At 52.9% G+C, this 25,975-nt stretch overlaps 1 protein-coding gene across 12 annotated transcripts in view; it reads right to left on the bottom strand.

The window, feature by feature from the left end:
* Positions 1-981: 981 nt before the first annotated feature.
* Positions 982-25,975, bottom strand: part of HM13 (histocompatibility minor 13) — a 38,945-nt gene continuing 13,951 nt past the window's right edge. For 2 of the 12 annotated variants that reach the window (XM_061437178.1, XM_061437180.1), the window contains 9 exons: positions 20,036-20,124; positions 18,157-18,242; positions 17,934-18,059; positions 17,180-17,237; positions 14,210-14,293; positions 11,248-11,284; positions 8,876-8,978; positions 4,699-4,784; positions 982-1,426 (listed from right to left, as the gene is read on the bottom strand). In XM_061437178.1, coding sequence (XP_061293162.1) covers positions 1,327-1,426; positions 4,699-4,784; positions 8,876-8,978; positions 11,248-11,284; positions 14,210-14,293; positions 17,180-17,237; positions 17,934-18,059; positions 18,157-18,242; positions 20,036-20,124 — 769 coding nt within the window. In that variant the 3' untranslated portion in view covers positions 982-1,326. The other 10 variants (XM_061437185.1, XR_009740446.1, XM_061437176.1 and 7 more) reach the window with 10 other exon arrangements.

Raw genomic sequence — 25,975 nt, 5'->3', positions numbered from 1 at the left:
GGTACTTGCAGCAGCTCCCATTATCTGCTCCCACTTGTTCTTTAGCTCCAAACTGGAAGCCCTGTCATTTTCAGCCTTTAAACCTGGAAGCTTAGGCAGAGATTTCTGGGCTGTTGAAAGTCTGAGTCTCAGGCCAGTGGCCACCCTCCCCGACCTTAGTTTCTCTATCCAGTGACCCCATACCAGGCAGGTAAATGAAGGCTGTGCCCACCCCTTGCCTGGTCCACTGGGGGTTCTCCTTCGGGCCAGGGCTGCTGTCTTTGGCAAACTGTGGAGAAACCCTGGCTCTGGGATCTCCAGTTCTTGGGCCTGGATGGCCTCCCAGAAGCCCCCTCCCCAGCCTCTCCAGGGGCACTGGGGATGGCTCCGAGGATCAGGATCCTTCTGGCTTTGCAGCAGTAGTTTTGGGAAGAAGCCCAGGAACAGGCAGAAGGGGAGTGGTGGGTCCTCCATGTCTAGGGTGATCTAGAGTCCCAGGCTCCCCAGCTGAAGCCATGTGAACGTTGAAACCACGGAGGATGGGTTCTGCCAGCCTGGGAATAAAATCCACTCTTTCCTGGGGCCCACGTGGCCCTGCTGCTTCCCTGGCTTCACAGATAATGGCCCTCTTGCTGAGTCAGGCCAGACTTTGGATACCACAGCCTCTTCCCCACAGGCCTTTCCTCCAGAATGTGATGTAGCCGGTACCTGTCCAACACCCTCACTGCCCCCAAGTACCGGGAGGAGCATGGCAGGAGAACTGGAGGGCTGGGCACAGGGCTCGAGGGCCCCCTCTGCTGGTAAGAGGGCATCTGGGGGTGCTAAGCTGGCACACTGGCCACACGCTGGGTGGGCAACCAGGATGGAGGGGCCAGAAGGTCAGGGCCTCACCGCAGGTTGCGACAGTCCACCATCCCCAGGAAGGGGCTTACATGAAAGTCTCTGGGGGGGAGGGTGAGTAGTAAACCCACTCTAAGGTACTGGGTGACAACGTTCTCAAAGTGCAGTGGCCTGCCCAGGCAACGGGATGAGTTTTTAATGTGAGGCAAAGTCAGTCCACAATACAAAAGTCTAAAAATCAGACCCACTTTTCCCACCTGGCACCCAGGGATTGGGGGGGTGGGGACAGTTGGGGGCTTCCTTTGCAGGCAGGAGATGGGGAGGAGCAGAGAAAGGCCAGAGAAGGGGGAGAGGGAACCAGGCCCTGGAGGCCCCGCTGGAGGGAGCTTGCTGCCCCTGCCCTTCTCTGGGAGCTGCCTGCCTCAGCGGCAGATCCACACTGTGCGGGCCGGTGTGCGGCCAGCCCGCCCGGGTGTCTGGCCCTTGCAGGGTCAGGCACCAGCTCCATCACTTCTCCTTCTTCTCCAGCCCCTTCGATGTGGTGGCCTCTGTTCCCTCTCTGGTTTCTGTCACTGCTGCTGGATCCTTAGGATTTGACTCCTCGTAACTGACCGGAAAAACAAGACAGAACAAGGACGACACACTTAGAGGAGGGAAGGGCAGAATCTTTGTGCCCACCTCCCACCATCACAGGAAAACCCTGGGCACAAACATCCTTGGCCCAGCACCTTCCAGGACTTGGCCCGGCCCCGCCGTGCGCCCTCCTCAGACCGGCTGCTGGTTCCACTTTCTCTGTGCCTGGTGGTGCCAAGAGGTGGCAGGGCAGCGGCAAATGGAGGAGAGGTTGGGCTTGTGCAGACCCATTTTAAGCTTCCTGGACCTCCCACTGGGGAAAGAGAGTGGGGAAAAACAGGGACAGCCAGGATGAGGCTACAGGACGAATGGCTGCCTCCCAGGGCACATAACAGGAGTCGGAAAGCTCAGCCCCAGGGGCGCGGGCGGGTGGGCAGGGGGGCTGCTCTACTGACAAATGGCAAGGTGCCACTCTCGCAGGCAGACACCCTGGCTTAGCTCTTCCTTTGGGCTCCATTCACTGAGCAAGTGAGTTCATGCCAAAGATAATGCTCACATTTCCTCACCACATCAACCCTGTGAGGCAGGTATGTGCCCACTTCTATATGAACAAAGAGAGGTTCCGAAAGGGGAAAGTGAAGGTTATACACTTGCCCCAGGTTATGTATATGCAGAGCGGTAACAGTGTCCACGGCTGTGTGACCAGGGCTGCTGACCCCCACTCTCAGGTGAGCCCCACAGTACTGGTGAGGCCGCTGGGGTTCTGGGGCCCTGCTCCCCCGCCCCTCGACTGGGCACTGTGGCTGCCTGGTGGTGGTGGAGCTGCCTCTTGCTGCCTGCCCCAGCAATGCTCCCTGCCCCGTACACTGGAGTGGGGGTGTCTGCCCTACCTTGGGCCCCGGGGCAGTAGGGGGAAGTGGGCAGGTGGGCACCCGCTGGGTATTACATGGCGCTGGGATTCTGCGGGCGCCGGCGGCGAGGGCCAGCTAGCTTCTGCTGCATGGAGTCCGCCAGGCTGGCTGGGGAGCCCGAGACTGTGGGGAAGTGGGTGAGCCTCGGGGTGTGAGGCAGGATTTCCGCTGAGGACTCGTAGCTGTGTGAGAGACAGACAGAGACAGAAAAAAAGAGATGGAGAGGAAAAGACTAACGAGGACAGAGATTTCTCTTCCAGGGAGCAGAAGTGGGTCTTACTTTTATCTATCTCTGCACTTTTGAACTCTGTGGAAAGAAGCCAGTATTACTTGGAGGATAAAAAAGAAAAGGTGCACCTACACAGGAACACACTCTGCAGAAGAACAGGGATGCCCTAGATGTATCTGTACGTGTCTCAGGTGCTGCTAGTGGTAGAGAACCTGCCTGCCAATGCAGGAGACATAAGCGACGTGGGTTCCATCTCTGGGTGGGGAAGATCCCTAGAGAAGGGAATGGCAACCCACTCCAGTATTCTTGCCTGGAGAATCCCATGGTCAGAGGAGCCTGGCGGGCTACAGTCCATGGGGTCGCAAAGAGCCGGACACGACTGAGCGACTGAGCACACACGGAGATGTTCTGCTGCTGTGAAACATCTCTCAGACACACCCTTGTGTGAAGAATCAGGACGCAGAATGCCCCAAGAACGCCACCGCCTGCGTGAGGACGTGTACACACATTCACGCTTTCAGGTGCAGAGACACCTCTGGATGGCCAGGGACGGGGCTGGCTGCGTGGGCGGCTGGGCTATGAGGGGGCTGGTTGTCCCTCCCCTGCTATGGAATTTGCAACCACGTGAATGTGTTATCATTTAAAAAGTAAATGAATAAAAAAAGGAGAGTGCCACTAAAGGGAAAAGTAAAACCAAAGATAAGGTGGAGAATTAGGGAGAGAGATGGGCAGAAGAGAAGAGAGACTATTTGCTTTTTCACCTCAATCTAAAAACCTCCTGGGGGGGGTGGGGGGCAGAAAGGTGGGGCACCCATGTGGGCAAACTTTTACAGAAACCAAGCACCAAGTGGGTGAAGGCAGGCACCCTCTGTCCTGGCTGGGGAGGTCACCCCCAGTAGGTGCTGGGGGCTGAGGCTGGCTGAGAGCCGAGGGTGAGGGTAGGGACTGAGCTCAGGGCCCAGGTCCCATTCCTGCCCCCAGATCTGCCCCCTGGTTCACCCCCAGCCTTGCCTCAGAGTCCACAGAGCTTTGCCAGGTCAGCAGCCCTGGGCAGGCAGGTTGGGAGCCTGGGGCTCTGAGGCAGGGCAGGGAGGGCAGGGGCAGGTATGGGGGAGGGGTGAGTCACAGGCTCCCCTACAGGCAGCCAGGTGCACAGAAAGCTCTGGCAGGCACTCGAGGGACAACCTGGAGGCTAGGCAGGTGGAGCTGGTGGAAGGCCCCAGAGTGGGCAGCTTCAGCTGCAGCTGGCAGCTATTTCTGGGTCCCTGGCGGGTGGGGCTGGTGCTGCTGGGGTGTAGACACCTGTCGGAGTCACGCAGGCCTGGGGGTCAGGGTGGGGCTGATCACGGGTGTGGCAGGTGTGTGGACGGCCACAGAGAAGGGGTATGTGTGTGACTAAGATGGAGAGAAAGCAGCCGGCTCTGGGTTACAGCCACAGCGGCAACTGGACATAGACTGACGCTGGAGTTCTAACCAAGCATTTCCATCACACTAGAGTCCCCCTGCGGAGAAGGCAATGGCACCCCACTCCAGTACTCTTACTTGGAAAATCCCATGGACGGAGGAGCCTGTTAGGCTGCAATCCATGGGGTCGCTAAGAGTCGGACATGACTGAGCGACTTCACTTTCATTTTTCACTTTCATGCATTGGAGAAGGAAATGGCAGCCCACTCCAGTGTTCTTGCCTGGAGAATCCCAGGGACGGGGAGCCTGGTGGGCTGCCGTCTATGGGGTCGCACAGAGTCGGACACGACTTAAGTGACTTAGCATAGTGTAGAGTCCCCTGTGTCACTCACGTGTGGACACTGAGGCTGGGGGCGGGGAAAGACCTGCCTGAAGTCATATGGTGGCAGGGTCGGGATGGGAACCCAGGGCTCCCGACAGTGGGGCAGCCTGCGGTAGGGAGTCTACACAAGCCAGTCCCCTTTCATGACTCAGCTGGCATCTGGTGTGGGGGCTGCCTTGAAAGCCCAAAGGCCATTCCCACCCCTGGCTACTGGCCCACGGAAGGGTTCTGCTGGTGCCCACGGGCACCCACGTGCTGATGCAAAGGGCAAGGCTGGTGGCATGAACAGTGTTCCCCCGGAGGCACGTACCCACAGCCCTCAGAGGCTCCGCCAGCTGCCTGCAGTGCTAGGCAGACCCCTGCTCCCTGCCCCCTCTTACCTGAACATTTCGGTCACTTCTCCCTTGGCCAGTGCCACCAGGACAGGAAAGCCGATACATGCAGGGACCAGGTACAGGAGGGCAGGCTGTGAGAGGACAAAGGCTGGTGAGGCAATGCTGGGCAGGGCACCCACTCAGGGCCGGGCCTATCACCCCAACTCTCTTCTGGGTGTGACTGAGGGACAGGTTCTCGAAGCAAGTCAGTGGCTGTGCCTGCACTGGGGCTCCTGACTTCCCTAGAAGCAGCAGCAAGAAGCCCAAAGAAACTCAAGTACGCAGGGCTTTCAGGGCCTCCTGGAGTCTGGCTGGCAGCATCCCACTGCCCAGGACACCAGGTTCCTGGTGAGTTGGTCCTACTCCCAGAGACCCTGACTGCCTAGGTCTGGGGCTGGAAGTCTGCACTTTTAAAGACACTCCAGGAGATGCTGTTATAATGACAATGATGATGACACAGCTGCTATGAATGGAGCACCTGCTGTGTCCTGGGATCAAGGTCACCCAGCTGGTCAGGGCCCAGAGCCTGTGAGGACACTCCTGGTGAAGCTGGGTTTGGAGGACAGGACAATTATACCGGCCGGCACTGTTCCTGGAGAACCTACTCTGTGCCCTGAACACAGGCTCTGGCGAGTACTTCAGTCCACCTCCATAACCCCATGACCCTCCTCCTTCTGTACAAGCGGAAGGCTCGTGCTTTGGGAGTGGGGAGTGGGCAGCTCAGGCCTTGGAGAGCCTAAGTGGTAAACTGAGGGTTGAACTCGGGTACCCCTAGACTCCAAAGCCATTCTTCTGCTCACAGTGTCTGAAAGCTGGACCTCATGCTACTGCTCAGCCTTCCATGGCCCCTACTGCTCCCAGTGGCCTGACGTCCTCAGGAGATGTGACCCTTGTTTCCCTCTCCAACCTCACCCGCCCTGCCCTGCTCTGGCCACATTGGTCTCGTTTTGGTCCTCTTTGTCACCTGCAGCCACAGGATCTCGGCACGTGCCATTTCTAGGATGTTCTTCCCATCTGTGCCTACTTTGCTTCTCCTTCAGACTTCAGCTCAGCAGTCACTTCTGTGGGGAAGCCTTTGCTCGCACTGAGTCAGGCCCTCTTGCTGCACACTCAGGGCCCCTGCAATTCTTCACGGCATTCTCCAGCAACTTGGAATGAAACATCCCTGGGCTGTTACAGGCTGGAGATTCTCTCCTGTTAGGCTGTTAACTCTGTGAGGGCAGGCTCCACAGTTATCTTGTTCACTGCTGTCTTCCTACTACTCAGAAGAGGGCCTGGTGAATACTAAGCTAATGGCTCCCTCACAAAATACAGAGGGTGCCCTGGAGATGACTTGGGTAAGAGTGAAGGAGACATTGTTCCTAAAGCCAAGCCTCGTTCCTAAAGCCAAGCCAGCCCCCGGCTAGAGGACAGGGCTCCACAGTCCCCGAAAGCTGACCATCAGACCATTTTCAGACTCTTGCCATGGATGGGCTGTGAACTACCCCACTTCACACAGGTTAACCTTGAACCTAATTACACCCTGAGCACTTGGATCTGAGTTTTATAGATGCTGCTACTGAGGTTCAGACAGAGGGAAATGACCTGCCTGCAGTCACACAGGGTGTGTAAGTGGCTGAGTTGGGATTTAAACTCAGGCAGCTGAGCTTCTTCCCCTGCATCAAGTCTTTGCTATGAGATCAGCTTTGGGCCAGGAACGACAGAAATCATGACAAAAGCCTGCATCGGGACTCAAGATGGGCAGCCAAAGCAGTACTAAGGGAAAAGTTTATAACTCTAAATGCATTTATGAGAAGACTAGAAATAAACAATGCAAGTTTTCAAATCAGGAAGCCCCAAAGAAGGAGGAAAAGAATGAAGGCAAAACAAAAATTAATGAAATAAAGCAAATACAAACTTAATACAATTTAATTTCTGAAAAGCAGAACACTTAAGAGATGATGAAATTGAGATCAGAGGAGAAAAAAGGATCTGCCCTAAATCACATAGTTGGTCAGGATACAGACACGGATTCCCTGTCACTTAAATCCAGTGTCTTCTTCATCAAGGCCAGGCTGGGCAAAATAGAGGGCTTCCTGGGAGGAAGGTGGGTAGATATTTGGCCCCACCAAGGTCTTCCTCACCTAAGAGCCAACAGCAATTGAGGTGCTCCTTTGGGAAGAAGTGTTTGCTTAGTATCAGAGGGATACAAACCTATTCTTTTCTTTCCTCTCAAGGCACCAGGGAACCTCTCCAAAGAAATTCAGTGCTAAGGAGAGGATGGGATGTACAGCTTGGGGCAGTGAGCTGGGGGTCAGGACTCCTGGGTCTCCATCAGGCCTTGGCTTGCTCTGTGACCACAGATAGTCCGTTTTCCTGTCTGGGCTTCCCTCTCCGTCTGTACAGTGAGGGCACCTGATGATCATTAAGGACCTTTCTTTGGAGGTTGCTAGTCTTGGCCTGGAGTACATTTTTGATAGAGGTTAAAAGACACACAGGCAGAGGTGACACCCTCCCTAGGGAACTGCTGGCATAGGGACTGCCTATGTCTTGGTGAGGGAGGAGGAGCTCAAAGAACAGGTTCCCCTTGTGTCCAGAGCCCACCTCAATGAAGACTTTCAGGGAGATACCCATGTGGATGATCAGGGAGAATAGGTGGCTGCTGCTAGGCAATAGGGTCGGCTTGTGGTCAGGAGTCTAGGGCTCCAGCCAGGGCCGAGCTTGACTTGCTGTGTCACGTAGGGAAGGCTCCTTTTCTCTCATGTAGAGGACCACCTCTCCCACCTCTGCCCCCAGCCTGTGTGAGAGCTCCCAATGGAGCCTTCTCTGAGTCTAAGGCAGAAGGCAAGCCTGCCACCTGGTGGCCACCTAGGGGATAGCTCTGGGCTTGGAATCTTGCTGGGGCTGACAGCTGGAGAAGACACCTCCCAAGACAAGGCCCAAGTACTCCTAAGTGCATGTCCCTCTCAACTTGCACAGCTCCTGAGGTCATCTGGAGCAGATGTGAATGAAAGGGGCTTCCTCACTGGTTCTTGGTTTCTCTACTGATGAGGACCTTGAACTTTCTGTATAGTGTTAGTATCAATTTCACAGTGTCTGTAAGGACTCAATGAGTTAATGAGCAAAAGGTTAGTTTGCACAGTGCCTGGCAAACTAACAGACTAACTGGGTCAGCAGCTTTTGTGATTAACTCAAAGGTGGCTTCTCTGTGGCCGGTGCCCAGGGAAGGGAGAAAGGAGGAGGGGGAAGGATGGAGGGAGCACAGCAATACCAATTGGGTCAGACGTGGATCTGAGCACTTCACTTACATTAACTCATTTCACTCTCAAATAACCCCAAGGTGGCTACTACTATTTATCCTCATTTTCTGTTTTCATGAATCAATGAGGAATCCTAAGTGTAACTTCAGACAGTAGAGCCTGGATGGCCACCAGGGCTCTCTTAGACTCCATTCCACACGGCCTTTCCCATGGCTGGGGGTTCATAACCTGGGCTTGGTCTTCGTGTGACACAGGTTTGAATTCTGGGTCCATCACACTTTCCACGGAGCACCTGAACTGCAGCTCCTCATCTGTTCACAGAACCCTCACGAAGCACCGAGCAGAGCCTGGCACAAAGGAAGTACTCTGATTTCCAGCAGAGAGCAACCCTCTCTGCTGGCTTCCCCTCCCCGACTCCTCCTCTCCAGGCCACACTGACAGCTCCTGGCCTGGTCCACTTGGCAGCTCAGCACCCATCTAGGAGAAGGCAGAGCCTGGCTGGCTTGGGGGATGATGGGAGGGAGATCCTGACATCCTATCACTTGCCTGGGGGGCAGGCAATGGGCTGAGACCGCAACAAACACCCACCCGATTCCGTTCTTCTGTCTGCCACCACTACCGAGGCTGAGAAGCCACAGCTGGGGCCACGCAACACTCATCTGGCCCAGATGTGGGCAAAAATCTGCTGAGAGGGCTCAGGGAAAGGTTTTGCCTTCCTTGAAGGTCACAGGCTCGGCTGCAGCCTTCCTCCTCCCCCTCCTCACCACTAGCGTGCATGTACTACCTGAAGCCGGGCTGCCATCTTGCACCAACTATGGGTGAAAGCCCGAGAGAATCACAGACACAGCTGCTCTGCACCCCTGGGTCGCCTGCACGTGTGACATGGGAGTCCTGGTCACCTGCAGTGAAAGCACGCCCTGTACACGGAGGACAGTCATGCTCACCTGGGCGTGCTTGAAGATGTGCATGATGAAAATGGTAAGGCCCAGGCCGAAGATGTAGGCTGCAAAGCTGGTGTAGAAGTAGGTGTGGGTGTTCTTCTTCAAGCTTCAGCGACGGCATGGGGTAGAGAGAGAAAGTGAGACACAAGCACTGCAGAGCCACATGCCCTCTTAGGAGAGTAGCTGGGGAGACCCTGGAAGCTGTGTGGGGCTGAGGTTATGGGCTGTGGGGTGTGGAGATGGGCGTGCACTCTGGTTCTGCCCCATCTAAGCATCTCTGGACCAATCACTTTCCTTCGCTCAGCCTCAGTTTAATCATCTGCAAAACAGGAATGCCACGCGCCATCTCCCTGATGGTTGCTGAATACCAAATGCTATAATCGAGAACAGCGGCTATGAAGCTCAGGTCAGCATAAAAATCACCCGGACAGCATGTTAAAAAATAAAGAACTGTGTGGGAATTCCGTGGCGGCCTAGCGGTTAGGATTCCAGGCTTTCAATGCCATGGCCTGGGTTCAACCCCTGGTCAAGGGACTGATATCCCACAAGCTGAGCAGCATGGTCAAAAAAAACAAAAAAAAAAACAAAAAAACACACACAGAACCCAAACCCCCCCAAAACAGAACAGAGTGCTAGGCCTAGTTCCCAGGGAGTCTAATCTGAATGGGTATGGGGATCTGCATTTTGGTATTTGTGTGTATGTGTGTTTCATAACTTTATTTTTGGCTTTTTAAAAATGTGTAGCTGATTTATAATATCATGTTAGTTTCAGGTGTATAACACTGTGATTCAGATATTCATATATTCTTCAGATTCTCTTCCCTTATAAGTGATTACAGAGTATTAAGTACAGTTCCTTCTGCTAAACTGTAGGTCCTTGCTGGTTTGGGGCTCATGTTTTGAGGAACTAAGATGCAGAAACTTAAGTTAAGTTCTTACTTTTAAGTGCAGTGGAGCTAATAGTTCAGTAACCCATTATGGATACTAAAAAGATGCTGATTACGAGGATAAAATGCCAGTGGCTTCCTGGGCAATTCGCCTAAGATCAGCTTCATAAGAGCTGACCCACAAGCATCCTGGCATTGCCATCACTTGATGCCCTTTCACGAAGCCAGCTCAGGACCTTTGTGTGTGTCTAGCAACATCTTTGGAATGAAGGGGGACCGACTCCTTTCCCTTTGCCCTGGCGGCTTCCGAGCTGGGAGCCGCAGTCCACTGAGAACAGTCCTGCTGTGCAGCCTGGAGTACAAGAGACTCCCTTTGGGAATGGTGCAGATTCTGGAACAAGCTCCCAAGGACCTGCAGGACAAGGATTCTTCCTTGGAGGGTGCTGCCAGCTGAACCTGGTTCTCTAGCAAATGGCCTGGAGACTCCTATAGGTTTCTCTTTGTATGACCTCTGGAAACCTAGCAGTAGAGCAGCCAGCACAGCACAGACGTGTTTCTACTTAGAGACCGGCCAGGTCCCTTCCAAAGGCTCCACAGTGGCCCTACCCAAACAACCCAGAGTGATGTGAGCAGCGGAAAAGTTCGGTTCTGCATGCAGCCTGGACTTCCATGATGCTGGCAATGGGTTTCTCACTACCACTTTCAACATTATTACTGTTTTTGCAACTACTGGACATAAGGAGATTAAGGAATAGTCCATAAACCAGCTCAAAATTAAGCATATACATGCAGAAAGCCCTCCTCTAGGAAGACTGGGTGCCACCTACTGGTGGCAGGCCCAGCTTTGCCCAGGTGCATTCACCCACCTGAAAAGGTGCAACCTTTTCTGAGTTTCAAGTGGTGGCTCAGCTTGGCCCCCTTCCCTCTCCCTTGTGCTCACTTTCTACAAGGGACTGAAGAATGTCTGAGTAAGGAGAGGGTGGGTAACAGTGAGAGCAGCTGGGATACGGAGACCTGACCCGTGGCTGATAAAAGTCGGTGGCAATGAGGGCTGCACCTGTTGCTGGATGCCCTGGGAGCCACCGAGGCCAGCCGGTCTCAGCACTCCCTCCACATTGTCCCCGTCAGCCCCAGGCAGGAACGACCACTAGCTTCAGGATGAGAAACCTTGCCTGAAAAGGTCAGTTTCCTTGCCAAGACCACTCAGTGAGAAAGCACTAGGGGCGCCACCAGGACCTTCTGGGATTCCACCTCAGCCTGTGAGTCACACCTTCCCCACCCTCTCCAGGCTCTCTGGGCACTTAGAATCTCAGAATGTACAATGCAGATAAAATCAGAATTGTTCCGGCTGCTGTTGGGTGGAGGGTCTGTGACCTGAGTTACCCTCTTTGGGCTCCTCCAAATGGAGGAACCCTAGAGAATCTCCTGCCTGGGTCAGGGAAGGCCTCACTTGTAGAACCTGAGGACTAGGGTTCCTAAGTGGCTTACCTGATGTCGAAACGCAGCAGCAAGGCAATGAAGATTCCTGCGGGGAGAAAACCAGGGTTAGATGGAGATAGGGAAGAAGCATACAACTGACAGCTGGGTCCCAGCCTGCCACTCTCAGCCACAGAGCAATCATCAGGGGACAAGGTGTGGCTGAGACTGCCAACTGCCAGCAGAAATCCTGTTTCTCTACCTTCAGTCCACCTGGAACAATGGGGGAGCCTCACTGGAAGAGGGAGGAAGTGGCAGAACTGTTCCAGGTAGACTGTTTTGGCCTGGGACCACACTGACTGGCACCTCACAGCACCATTTGCTGTACCACCCGGGGTGCAACCAAACATTTACAGGATGCTTAGGCACTAGATGCTGTAGGCAATACAGTGGGAGCAAAACCTGGGGCGGGCATGCTGATCAAATGTTAACAAAGACCAGTGTGAGACTGTAACTGTGAAAGGGTGCTCCTGTGTCATGGCAAGGTCTATCATGGGATGAGACCCAAGCTGGGGGTGCTGGGTGGGGAGGAAAGAGGGCTTTTTTGAGGAAGTGACACTTGCCAGGGAGAGGGAAGACCATGTGCAAAGGTCTTGAGGAAACAGAGCTCAGGAGGTGTGGCAGGACAGGCTGCAGCCCAGAGTAGGAGATGCTGGGGGCCGGATCTGCCAGGCAGGGCCCCGTGGGGGCGAGAAGAGTTGGGTCTTTATTCTAGGAGTAAGGGGACACTTCTGGAAGTGTTCTAAGTGGGAGAATAACATAAAAGATTTCGAAAAAGACCCATGTGGCAGCTGTTTGGTGGGTGGGAGAGCGCAGAAGCGGACACTAGGAGGCTCTGCAGGAGCTCAGGTGGGGACAGTGAACTCTGTCCACCCACTGCACTCCTATTTGCACTTTGAAATCTGGCCTAGTCATCCCCAGAAACCTGAGTCCCTGAGACACAGCCACCCAGTCCAGCCTCGGTATGTTGCACACACATGGCCATCCCTGTGTCTCTCCCTGACTTGTCTTTGGGCTCAGACACAGCAGGGCTGAACCTCATTTGGTTGAGAGCAAGCTCTTAGGAAGCAAACATTCTATGCTGATGAGAAGCACCGACTGGCAACATGTGATTCATTTCAAAGAAGAAAATGATTTAGTCCCCAGCGAAGACTACAGCTGGGAGCTGGTGGGTGGTGAGAACAGACAAATGCTGCCTTTCTGGAAACAAAACTAGGAATTCAGTGGCCCCTGGCAGCTGAATTCTACAACTGCTCTTCAACTAATCCACAGGTCAGAGCTCCCAAGAGCTTCTTCTACTCATAATACTGCATTTGATCCTTAAAATAACACCCCGCAACCTATTCTTCCTTCAAGATTATCCCTGAGGCTCTGAGAGGATGCAACTGTCACACCAACTGTGACTGTTGGAAGACTTCTGATACATACAGGGATTGGTGGATATGCAGAGATGTCCTGTGCAGGCCTGGAGCCCAGCACCACCCAACAAGGACGCCTGGGGAAGTCTGTGGGTGCCTGGACAGACCCTGCTCTGCAGGGCGAACCGAACACATCTCTTCATCCCTGATGGGGCTTCTTCCCTGCCCCCCAGCACCACAAGCTATGGGACACCTGGATTCAAGACCATGCATGACCTCTTAGGCAAGTCTCTCTTAACCTCAGTTTCTTCATCAGCAAAATGGAAATACTCTCTACCTCATCGGGCTGCTAAAAGTAGCAAAGATAATATATAAGAAAACACTGAGCATACTGCTTGGCAAACAACAGGTGCTTAACAAACGACGGCTCCAGGATCGTGATCTTACTATGGTTGTTACTGTCATAAAAGCAGTTTTGACAGCATCACCTTTCTTTGCAGTCAGATAGACCTGGTCTGAGTCCTGTCCCTCTTGCCGGCTAGTGTGTGAATTTACGTTAAGTCCCTTCACCTCTGAGCCTCAGGTTGCTCACTGCTACGAGAGAGAAAGCCTCTGCTTCACCACCATACGTATCATAAAAGGAAAGTGTCACACAGAAGTGCCTGTACACTCCCGCTCACTAGCAGGATGGCTATTACTTCCTACACTGGAAAACAAACTGGCTTTTAATTTGTTTCAAGCTTTCTTCTTTTAAGCAAACACCAGGGGTGCTTCTAACCCTCTGACCCGAGCCTCTGTGACTAGGGAGTAAGAATGCTCTTTGGGTGTGCAGCACCTCTGTCACCGGGCCTAGGTCTTCCAGGCACACAGCATCCAAGTCTCAGCCGTTTTACCTGCCCTGAGAGAGGCAGCTCAGCTTTGCCCAGTTTCTTGACCAGCAGTTTGGGCTGCAGGCCCCCAGGATGCGTGCCCATGCTCAGGCCCATACACAGGCGTACCTGTGCCCATATCCACAGGCGTGCTGACTAGCACCCACACACATATAATGGACCCAGAGGCCAGGTCGTGTGGCCAGGCAGGTGCAGGCCACTGGTCCCTCTGCTAAAACTGCAGACACAGGAGCACAGCTGTGTGCCCCGTGTCCACGCACAGTGCGTGCTCTCCCTGGTGTCCTCCCAGCACTGGGGAGAGGGGGGCCAAGGAGACTGTGGCAGTTCTAGCACACCTGTGTCACCTGTAAACGCTGGGAAGGGTGTGTGTACGTGCAAATGTGAGGGGCCCAGATTCCTTTAAGACTGCCACTGAATGTGCTTATATTTCAATCTGTCATATACATTTATTTCTGCAGCTCTCGAGTAATGTCTGTTCACCCAGCCAAGCTCCATGAGGGCAGTCACCACCATTCCTCCGAGGGTCCAGCCCACGTCTCTGCTCCATGTGTGCTGAGGTAGACCCCCTTCACCAAACCCTGGGCAGGTGATGATGGGGGAATCGCACAGCCTAACCCTTCCTTCTTCCCTCTCCTGGTGAGTGAGGCTGTGTTTCACAGGACGACTCCTTCTCCATGGAATCCCCTTCCACCCCCTGCACTTTGGCCCCTACCCTGGCCCCGTCACCTGGAATGACGATGTCTCCGAGTCCCAGCATGGCAAAGTTGTCCGCTTCCAGGCCCTTCTCCAGCAGGTCCTGGGGAAACACCACTGGAGGGGGAGGCAGGGATGTGAGGAGCTGGTGAGAGCCAGCTCATGCACTCCTAGCCTCCATCTCTGGTGTATGGAACTTACACACTTGCGTTGCTGGGTGGGAGGATGGGAATGGGGAGTCAAGAGGATGCTGACGAGCTGAAGGGGGGTGTGTCCATCTGGAATCACAGCTAGTTAGAGCAGGAAGAATCTAGAATCATCTAGGCTAAAGGTTTAATGCCTTTACTGAGCTATAACTCACATGTCATACAATTTCAATGCCTTTTAATAGCCAGAACTCTTTGGTTAAATGGGACTGACCCCAAAGCCCAGCATATAAAAGATGAAAGAGCCCACACAGTGCTGGCATCTAATAGGCTTTCCATCTCACCACAGGACATGTGGACAGAGCCTTGTTCTGAAGAAGGAAGAGCTTGGGCTACAGGCTTTCTGTACCTGTTGATGAGGAGGAGGCTGCTGCTGCTAAGTCACTTCAGTCAAGGAGGAGGCTACATACCTACAAATCCCTTGCTTATAGCCCCTTACTCAGAAATCCTGCTGGCCAACTTGTTTGGATAAATACAGATTGAGGAAAACGCCTCCCTGTATGTCCAGTTATGGCAAGGGGCAGCTGTAACTGGATTTCACCCAGACAGCCTTGGAGCAGAAGTTCACCAGTTACGTGTGGGCTTCAGGGTCAGACTGTGTGGGTCTGAATCCTGGATCTGCTGTGTGACTTTGTACAGTTTACTTAACTACTCTGGGCCTTAATTGTCTCACCTGTAAAATGGGTATAACAACCGAACTGACCCTATAGTGTTGTGATGAAGATTAGGTTATTTGAACACACTGTTAACTTTAACTGTTACGTCTTTACTAACCCAGTCCTGCTTCTGTGTGAGGCTGCCCTCCTAGGTGATGAATCAAGCGTGGTATAAGGCTAAGACAGTCAGGACAATCTGGTCTCCGAATTCCTGACTTCCCTTCAGCTAGGGGTGGTCATGTGACCCAGCTCCAGCCAATGGCATATAAACAGAGGTAAGATGGGTGGGTTCTGGGCCAAGATTGTGCTTCCCTAATGAATCGGACAGAGTCCTTCCCTGTCCACTTTTTCCTGCCTTGAATACAGTCACAGCGATTTACAGCCCTCCTTGTCTGAGCCTCCTAAACCTATCATTCAATCCTGAGTGGCAGATCTGGAAACCTACAGAGGTGAAGTCTCCCCACTCAGGCCACACAGCCAGCACATATCAAATATGGGATTCAAATCCAGACTTTCTGACTTCACTAACTGTCCACTTAACCACTCTACTAGACTACTCCTAGCAGTAGAGGGCAACAAGCTTTCCCCGTAAGACAAAATCCCCAATTCCAAACACCAGAAACCAGAGGGGACTGTCATTTCCCTGTCCAGAGTCTTCCAATGGCTCATTCACTGCCCGCTGGGCAGCAGCCGGGCTCCCTGACATGCCATCCTCGGCTTCCTCAAATCTGGCCTCTTTTCTGCTGCTCCCCTAAAGTCACCATGCTCCTTCTCCGATTCTCTGCTCCTTTCACGCATTCTTCTGCTTGCAGCGCTGGCCTGAAGCTGTTCTCTCTTTCAAATGCCCCTACTGCCCCTTCACGCTTGCTAAACGCATATGCATTCTTTGGGACCCAGGAAAGCTTTCCTGACCTGTTGGCTGGGTTCATCCATCACAGCATGTGAGGCACAGTTGCTCTTCTGGCTTGGCCAGCATCTGTTCTCTTGCTCTGCACGACTGCCCTCACCTTACACCCTTGGTTCTGGGAGGCTGCCAACTCAAAACACTGCCCCCAAGCACTGCAGAAGGCGGTGACCCTGTCCTCTGTACCACTCCCAATGGGAGAACCTAGTTCCTGGGCCCGGAGAGGCCCCATGGGTTCATCCAAGCCAAAGCTGGGAGGAACTTTCCTCTGGGGTCACTGAGCCGTGACCCTGTGCAGCATCTAGGAGCAGCCGTGTGACCGTGAGCCTCTCTCCGGCTCACGGAGAGGACCCGTGTGCAGCTGTGGAGTCAGACCATGAGGAGCACAGCTGTTGCTTGGCTCTTGGGGCCGGCTCCATCCTGACTGCCCAACAGGATCCCCCTTCCTCCTTCCATCATGTCTGATGGATTCCGTCCTCCTCTTTGGGTCTCGCGATGCCAGGGAGTGGTTCTTGATAGTCTAAGGCTTAAACCCCAAGCTCATCATGCTTTTCTCATCCCCCTCTGATGAGGAACAATGAACTTGGGCCTGTGACCTTATTCTGGCCTGTGAAATATGAGAGAGGCTGCAGGGAGAATTCAGGAAAAAACATCCCTCTCTGATGAAAGGGAGACATAAAGTTCCCCTTTTCTGCCCCTGAACATGCTGAGAATGGTGGGGTGGAGGGCTGAGGTGACCCTGGCTCTTGGCAATGCCACCGATGGTCATAAACCCAACTCTAGATGCTCCGCCACCGGGCTTGTTGCCGAGTGAAAGGACAACATTTCCACATTACAGAGGTCTGTAGGTGAGGTTTCTAATATTTCTAACAATGGATACACTGAAGAACACAACCAGGGAAGTGTGAGAGGAGTGAGGCAGACAACACCTGCTGGTTGTGTGTTACAGGGATCCAGGAAGGGGGCTCCAGGTCTTGATGTGGGGGTGTCCTCCTCTGGAGGCCCCGCCTGCCTTGCCACAGGCTGTTTTAGACACCGCTCTCTATGACCAGGTGGCCAGAGGATGGCTGTGTGGGAATACAGCTGACAAATCAAAGAGAAGGAAACCAGGCCCTAGACACCAGGGAACTTGGAGAAGAAACAGCTGAGGGAGGGTATTAACTGAATCAGGGACCATGCGGGAATGCGACACCAGGGTGGGGGCAGACGGGCTCCCCATGGTGGGGTGGTCACTTACATTTTATTGGTGCCTCAAAGGACTTTGCCACTGTCACCATCACATTGGTGCCAAATACCTAAAAGGAGAAGAGAGGAGTCTGGAGGGAAGTGTGTGCAGATGGGAAGGAATGGCTGTGCGTGGCTTTTCAACAAGGGGCTGCCTGCGATGGGCGGGAGAGGGACAGGGAGCCAAGAAGGGTTCCAGAGCAGATGTAAAGTTGAGATGAGGCAGCCAACGACATGGCTAAATGGACACTTCCTGGGGCTCCTTGTCTGGACAGCAATGAGGGGCAAGTCCAAGGAGTTAGGAAAGGATCTCTGATGCCCTGGCTGGGCATCCTGTCAGGTCAGGGCTCTGTCCTTCCCAAGAGAGGAAGTCCTCCAGCACCACTCATTCAGGGGTGCCTCTCAGCAAGGGTGGCAGGTCCCTTAGCCCAGCGCACAGTCTCTGTCCTTACGGTCAGTGTCTTGCTCAACAGTGTCCACTCTTCTGCTTTAACCACCCCTGCCTCAGCTGTTCTGAGCCTCAACTTGCTTGCTGGAGAGACATGGGATAAGCAATTCCCTGCCGGGCTCACTGTGAGGAAGAGAGGACGGCTGGCAGGCACAGGGCAAAGAAAGGTGAGCTCTCGGAGAGCAGGGGTGGGACTCTGCTCTGTCATCTACTTCACAGCCGAGGGCACTGCCCCCGAAAGGACCTGATCCAGGGCCTTACCTGCAGGTCAAGGTGGCTGCCCTCCACCGGACCTCCCGCGCGTCCCTGCCCGACTCACCCAGAAGATGTCGTAGATGAAGAGCCCGCCCAGCAGGATGCAGCCAGTGCTGACGTTGTTCAGGTGCAGGAGCTCCACCCCGTTAAGGGAGAAGGCCAGGCCGAAGAGGTTGTTGGCAATCCAGTGCTGGGGGAAGGAGAGAGTGAGGCCACCTCACCGGTCACCACCTTGCCCCTCCAGCGCTCCAGCACCCCCCGCAACTGCCTAGGCCCTGGCTACTCACCTTCCTCAGCAGGTACCAGACGCCAACGATGCTGCTCAGGCCCAGGCACACCAGGTCCTTGGTGTCAAACTCATAATTGATGATCTCTGGGCAGAGAGGCCGGGTAAGTCCACTCCCCGGGGCGGGGCTGCCCCTCCCACCTGTCAGCCCCTGGACGGAGGAGGGTATGGCTGTGGGCTCCGTCAGAGACCCACAGGCTGGGGGTGCTCACTGGAGCCCTCCCCAACCCCAGACGCTCCAATTTCCTAGAGGAGGGAATGGAGGCCCGGAGGGAACCCAGGCCTGACGCAGGGTCAGTGGGAGGTGGTCCACGGTGCTGGAAGCCCACGCTCTGCACTAGCAGCTGGGCAGCCAGCTGGGGAGGCGGCTCCCTCTTCGAGTTTTAGTTTCCTCATCTGTAACAAGGGGATCACAGGGCTTCCCTGGTGGTCCAGGGGTTAAGACTCCACCTTTCCACTGCAGGGGGCGCGGGTTTGATCCCTGGTTGGGGAAGGTTCACATGCCAAGAGGTGTGACCAAAGAAATAAACACAAAACAAAAAAATGGGGGTCACAGCACCTCCCTGATAGGACTGCCATGGGGAGCAAGTGAGGTGGTCCTTACAAAGCACTCAGCACAGAGCCTGCATACAGTGGGTGCTCAACCAATGCTGACTGCACTGAGCCCAAGGCCCTTACAAGGTCCCAGTTCATTCAGGAATCTTTCTACTCTGCCGCCAAAGGAGTCAAGAAGGTTGCTGGTAGCCCTGTGTCACCAGTAGAGGAGGAAGCAGGTGAGAGAGAGAGAGGCCTGGAGAAGCGGCAAGCGGGAGGCCCTGAGCCTGCTCTGTTGGGGAGCCTGTGGCAGACATCCTGACGTTAGACCCCTTCTCCATCATCTCCGAGTGTCCTACTGAGGAGGCCCAGAGAGGTGGTGGAGCCTGCCCAGGGTTACAGAGCGCAGGCTTTCCTTTCAGATTCCAGACTGTAGTGGACTGCTGGTTGGCCCCAACCGTTGTTCACCCCTCTGTGGTGACAATACCCTGATGGAAACGAGGCCAACTAGCTCTCAGCCACATTTTCCAGCTTCCCCTGCAGCTAAATGGGCCTGCGGAACAGCTGCCTCTCCGTCCTTTGGGACAGTCTGCAGAGCAATGGTGTGCTACCCTGGACCCGCTGACCCGAGTGCAGCAGAGCACAAGACAGGTGAAAACCCCCATGGTCACTGACTGGGCACAGATGCCTACAGATGCACAAAGGAATCATATAAAATCGCTGCTCTCCAGGGACAAGGCAGCGTGTGCTGGGCACATCCCCAACAAGTGTGACATTCACAAGCTCAGACTTGTACACAAAAGAGAAATACCTTCCACCTGTCCAAGCTGTTGATAATCCTGTTACAGCAGTCGAACCCACACCCTAACTCACTCACAGGACCCAGGCTTTCCCTAATTCCCTGTGGCTTTCATTTTTTTCAAAAGCCATGGAACCTCCTTTTCAAATCATAGCTAGGGAAGTAATCACACTAAAAACAGACATGATAAAAATAGCTTCAGGAGCCGACTGTTTACTGTTTACTGAGCCAGGCGCTGTGCTGAATGCTTTCCACTCATCAGTTACTCACAGTCCTAACAACATGCTTATAAGGGAGGTACTACATTATGATGCTCATTTTACAGATGAAAAAACAAAACAAAACCAAAAAAGCCCAACAAAACCCCCCAAAGCTCAGAGAGGTAACAGTGTGTACCCAGTGGCAGAGTGGGGATGTCATCCCAGAGCCCACGTTGCCCATCACTCGCTGTACCAGGGAGTCCCGGTATCGGAGAGACAAAGGGGAGGGGAGGGAGCGGGAAGAAATCCAAGGTATGGCCAAGGCAGGGGGTGGCGGCAGCACTGACCTTCCTTGTTCTCCCCAGAGCCCTGTGTGAACAGCAGCTGGTACTGTCGGTTTGGGAAGTTGGCTGGAAAAAACTTATTCATGAGAGGGCTGAAAGGAAAGATAAAGCAGGTTGGCAAACAGAGCCCCTGTGGGGGTCCCACAACCCCAGACATTTGTTTACAAGCTGTTATCTCCCAACAACCTCACAGCTGCCCTGAGAGGTAGGTGTTATTGTGCCCATTGTAGAGATGTGAAAACAGGCCCTCAGAGGGCAAGTGACTGCCCAGGGTTACATGGAAAATCAGTATCTTGAGCTGATTTGAGACCTGAACCTAGCCTCCTAGTTATTACCCAAGAAACACAAAAGAGGCAGACTTTCACATAAAACAGTTTTTAGGACAGCAATGGATTCCAAAGTCTGGTTTATCCACAATCTGTATGAGAGTCCTGTCAAGAATGCATATTCTGGCTTAAGCCTGCATAGGGTAAGTCCTGACTCTTCAAGGAGACCCGCTGAGTCTAGGCAGACAGCAGAGCTGAAATAAGGGGCCGACTAGTAGCCCGGTGAGATCTGACTCTTTAGAGTGAGATTGCCTGGGCCCATATTGCTGAGGCGGCTGGAAGGCCAGCAGCTGAGAGGGGACCATTAACTGCAAACAGCCCCAGATAAACCACATCCTTGCCAGCTCCCTGCCCAGCCAGAGGCAGTGGACCTAGCCTGGTCCACAGTAAAGCCATGATGCACAAACTGTGGGCAGACTCATAAGGGAAATGAGATGCATAGCCCTTTCTCCTGGGCTCAAGGCAGAGAGGTAGATGGTGAGGTGGCGTGAGTTTTGCTGTTGACTCTAGAAGCAAAAAGGTAAACCCTCTGTCCCAATTTCTCAGAAGTCTGTTTATTTCAAGCGCAATCCAGGTGTGTGCAGTGTGACAAATCAAAGCTGCAGTTTCCTTTGCGTTCTGAGGCTACTGGAGACTTCCCATTAAAATGGCTATCTAATCACTCTTTCACAGGTAGCCTCTTGTGTGTGTGCTTGGAACTCAGTGACTCTTTGCAACCCTTTGGACTGCTGCCCCAGGCTCCTCTGTCCACGGGATTTTTCAGGCAAGAATACTGGAGTGGGTTGCCACTTCCTTCCCCAGGGGATCTTCCTGACTCAGGGATCAACCCCCCCAAAAAAACCCTACTAAGTGTCTGAAACTACTTTAATATGTTTTTTAAATCCTGCAAAAATCTAGCACACTTTAGCAGTTAGCAGACCCGAAGCAAGCCTGAGTTGACTAGTATTCTTCTTGAGGGGATTTGTTTTGACCATTTCCTTTAATTATCAGTTTCCCAGAACACTTAGAGATGCTGGAAAGCAGCAATTCCTTCTAGATGATTCCTTAACTATTATATAAACTGTGCCAACACAGATAAAGCGGAAACAGTATAAGCTGAATTATTGTCACCTCTAATTTGAGTAATAACCATGCTGTCAGTTTCGTAATACAAATAAAAGAAATTAAACATGAGAAGAAAAAAGATTGCATATTCCTGGATTCCCTTCCAGACCTATTAAGTCAGATGACCTGATGGTCACCCCACTCCATAATTTGCCAGGCCTGTGATTTTTACAAACTCGGCTGGACTTGATAAGTGAGATGAATCACAGCCCCTTGGGCGAGAGCGGGCTCACATTCACTCCTTCCATGGGGCCTGTTTGTGGCTCAGGATGGGCTTGGCCTCGTCTCTGGAAGCATTCTGATTACTCAGCATGGTCTACTTCCTGGCCTGGCAGGGAGCAGAGACTTTCTTTTTTGGATTGCCTTCAGAACAGAACGGAAAACCAGGGCTTTTGGCTCAGTCTGGGTCTGGATACTAAGCAGTATCGTGGAGCAGACACAAACCGGGGTGGCCCAGCCCTGATGCCTGCTCTGCCACATGAGGCCCTGGGCTCACTTCAGTGCATCAGTCTCTCTGCTGAATGTGGGGATAATACCACCTGATTCAAAGAGCTGCTGTGAAAGTAGGGGAGACGGAGAAGTTTAGCCCAGCGTTAGATCCTCAACAGGGGTCATAAGTACTCAATGTCTATCATCGCAGGTGGTTGAACTTGAAAGCATTCAGCAATACCAGATCAGACTGATGACTGATGAGGCAGGCAAATCCACAATGGTGCTCCCAGCTAAAGGAAAATGGACCCAGGCCAAGGGGTACCCAGGGCACAGAGGTAAAGGCAGGGAAAAGGGAGCTCTCTAAGACCCTGGAGCTTGGAGGAAGAAAATGTGGATTAAGAACTATCTCTGGGCCTTAAGTTTCCATTCAACACACAGCCAATCCCTTCCCGTCTACAGAGGTATGACATGAATGATGACAAGGCTTTGTGATTATGTAGACACGACTGATACAAGATGCAATTGGGAGTGGGTTTCCACAAACAGGCTCTGAGCAGGTGGGAGGCAGCAGCTGGGAGGGATGAGGCTGGAAGCCAGTTTCAGCTCAGTTCACTGAATCACGTTTCAGGAGCATGAAGCCAGACGGTGTGTGTAGAGGCAGAGAGAAGGCCTGAGGCGCTAAACTTAGGAGCCCTACAAGCAGAGGGAAAGGGGTTGAGAGCATGGACTCTGGAGCCAGGTTTCCTGGATTCAAATCCTGGCTCTGCCATTGAGCTGTGTGACCTTGGCAAAGTTACTTAACTGTTCCTGCAACTGTCTCCTCATTTGGAACACTGTAACAATACCTTTCTCATTGGATTATTAAGAGGATTACATGAATGTTTGGCACCCTGTAAGCTTAACTGCAGCTTCAACTCCAAGTATGAAGTCTCTAGACAGATGTCTTTGTTATCCCAAGAAGAGGGGCTGCTGGATAATACGGGGCAAGAGACAAGCAACCTGGCTGGTGTGAGCCTGCCTTAAGGGCAAGGGTCCTGAGAGGCAGCTGGTAAATGCTTGCTGAATGCAGGTTTTTGTAGCAGGCAGAGACTCACTCCTTCCAGCCCTTGATGGCTCACGTCAAGCCTAAAGGTCACTGCTTTCTGCTGGGAAACCACATCCTGCTGCCCTTCTCCCCTGGGGGTGAAGGCAAAGGGCAAACTGGTGTGTGGCCTCTCCCTCCTGGGGTTGCAGATCGTGGTCTTAGGGACCTTATCCTCTAAAGGTCAGCTAGGTGGGATATGAGCTCAGAGGTGGTAAAAGTAAGCTGCACGGTTCCCTTGGCAGGAAGGGTACTGGCACAGGCATGAGTCTTGGTGGCTGTAGAGGGTGAAGGCAGGCTGTGGGCCCTCACTTTGCTGTAGGCTGTGGTTTCTTCCCTGGGAGGCTCACGGCAGCTGGGGAAGTGGAAGGAATCCCACAAACACCGCCGCCTGGATTCCCTGGCTTGGGGCTCAGCCCCCACAGCCTCTCAGCAGACAGAACCCTCCTCTGGCTGTCCTCAGGAGACTACAGGCCCATCGGAGAGCGCGTGCCCAGGTCCCATCTTTAAGCTCTCTTTTCTCCTTCATTTTCGCCAAAACTACAAAAAATACGTGGCTGCACAGTTAGACCCGTGCTCAAAACCACTCTGCTCCTGAAGGCTGTGACACTCTCTGAGCCTCAGTTTTCCTGTCTTGAACCTGCAGTCCTTGTTTGGATTCTGAGGAAGGTCTATGTTTGGGGATACATACAAACAACTAACCAAAATTTTAACAGTACTGTAGACTTCTAGGAGAAAATACTTAAGAAAACTCCATTCGATCAAAGGAAGGTAAACTTAATTCTTAGATCAACTATCTAAATAGCACAATTAAATTATGCCCTCCCCCTTTTCTGCTAAAATTATTTTTATCTGATTCAGTTCTTTTCCCTGTACATTTTATAGTAAGGCTTTCTTTAATCCCATTCATCCCAGTTTTTCAGTCTGTATCAATTTCTGTTTCAGAGGATAGCTTGGACCCTGAATGGTGAGTACCCCTTATGCCCACGGCCAGTCATCATTTTCACAAGGTCTCACCTTCCCAAGTCACACTGTGTGCTCTAAATCGTCTCAAGAAAATGACAGTCACTGGCAAATTTTACCATGTGCAGTTTTAGTGGCTTCGGTTCTATTTTCTGCTGATAATTTCTATCAATAAAAACTATGAACTAGTTAAAAGACAGACAACTCTTTCTTGGTTAATCCATGAGAAATTTTGGACAATGTTTCTCAGTTACTGTCCTAAAAGGAAAAAAGAAAGATCTGGGGTGTCAAAATGACACAGGTTCAAAATAGCCTGCTGGGCAGTGGCTGGTGATCTCTCTTGTAGGACTGTTGAAATAAAGTGAAATAATCAACTCCTCAGCACCTGGTCAAACAAAATATATTTTTTCATGCTAAGGCAGTGCTTGGGCTGTGGTAACGACTCTTGCAGATGCTGAGGAGGGTGGGATGCGCTAGAACTGGGGGGCTCCTAACCAGCATGGGATTCCCTGGTAGGTCAGCTGGTAAAGAATCCGCCTGCAATGCAGCAGACCCTGGTCCGATTCCTGGGTTGGGAAGATCTACTGGAGAAGGGATAGGGTACCCACTCCAGTATTCTTGAGCTTCCCTGGTGCTCAGACGGTAAAGAATCCACCTGCAACATGGGATCAAACCCAGGTCAGGAAGATCCCCTGGAGGCAGGCACAGCAACCCACTCCAGCACTCTGTCCTGGAGAATCCCTATGGACAGAGGAACCTGGTGGGCTACAGTTCAGGGGTCACAGAGCTGGACACAACTGAGTTACTGGCACAACCAGCATGGGAAATGACCTCCCTCACTTGGTCCACCAGGAGAGAAGAGGTCTGTTCACTGGGGAAGGGTGACTAGGTCTGCCACTATCTTGCTGGGCTCATCAGTCTGGATCTCCAGAAGGATTGGGGGGCTGGGGTGTGGCCCTAGAACACGGCCTTGTGGGTGAAGGTGGGTGAAGTTGAAGACAACACTGACCTCGGTCCCATATGTCTGTGTGAACTTGAGCCAGTTGCTCTCATTCTCGGTGGAATCTGGACATACCCCCTTGCTCTGGGCATGTCACAGACATGCTGACTTGAACCTTCCCACGCCCCTCCAAGGAGGTACTCCCCGTATCTCCATTTCACAGGTGAAGAAACTCATGCTCAGAGAGCTTGAGTAACTTGAGCCTTGGTTCCAGGTCTGACTGTCTCTTGGGCCCACATTCTTGACTCCCAGATCCTGCCTCGAGGAACCAGGCCAAGCTCCGCCCACTCCCAGGGCTTCCCTGAGGATCCCGCTCTTCCTCTCTGACTGCACCTACAATGTGCACAGACCTTCTGGCTCCTGGCCTGGCCTCTCCCTCCTACACCCTCTTCCAGGTTTCCTGCCCTTCGGAGCCGAGTTCAAATTGCGTTCCTGCCTTCCGGGAACTTTTCCTGGTCTGCTGACCACCTCCATGGTTGTCAGCCTGAGGCTGTACCTCTTCAAGGGGCCAGATGGAAGCAGGTTGGGGTGCTTGTGCAGTCACAGCCAGGGGATGGGCTGGGGACACCACTCCCGTCGGGTAAGCAGACCCACCTGAGGACTCCTGGTTTAGTTCCTTCAACCCCCACTGAACTGACACAGCACGTGACGATCTGAACAGGGTGGCAGTGAAAAGAGGATGGGCTCTGCGGCCACAGAAACTTAGATTTGAATCTTTGTTCTGCTGCTTATCAGCTGTATCATCCTAGCAAATTTCTTAACCTCTCTGAGCTTCAATTTCTGAATGTGTCATAGGATTAAAAGCAACAGATTACAATGATTACAACAATGGCTAACAGCTACTGAACACACCGAGTGTCAGATACTGTCCTAAAAGTTTCTACGTGACCAATGAGAAAGGTATGATCATTTTCCTTCACATTCAGGTGAGGAAATTGAGGACAGAGAGATTAAGTAACCTGCCCAAAGTCACAGGGCTATTAAGTGGCAGAGTCTGGATTCCAAGTCAGGTAGTCAAATTCCAGAGCCTGTGCTCC

Source organism: Bos javanicus, chromosome 13 (assembly GCF_032452875.1).
Source record: "Bos javanicus breed banteng chromosome 13, ARS-OSU_banteng_1.0, whole genome shotgun sequence".
In the NCBI taxonomy this organism is placed as follows: domain Eukaryota; kingdom Metazoa; phylum Chordata; class Mammalia; order Artiodactyla; family Bovidae; genus Bos; species Bos javanicus.
This window is presented reverse-complemented; position numbering and strand designations above follow the sequence as displayed.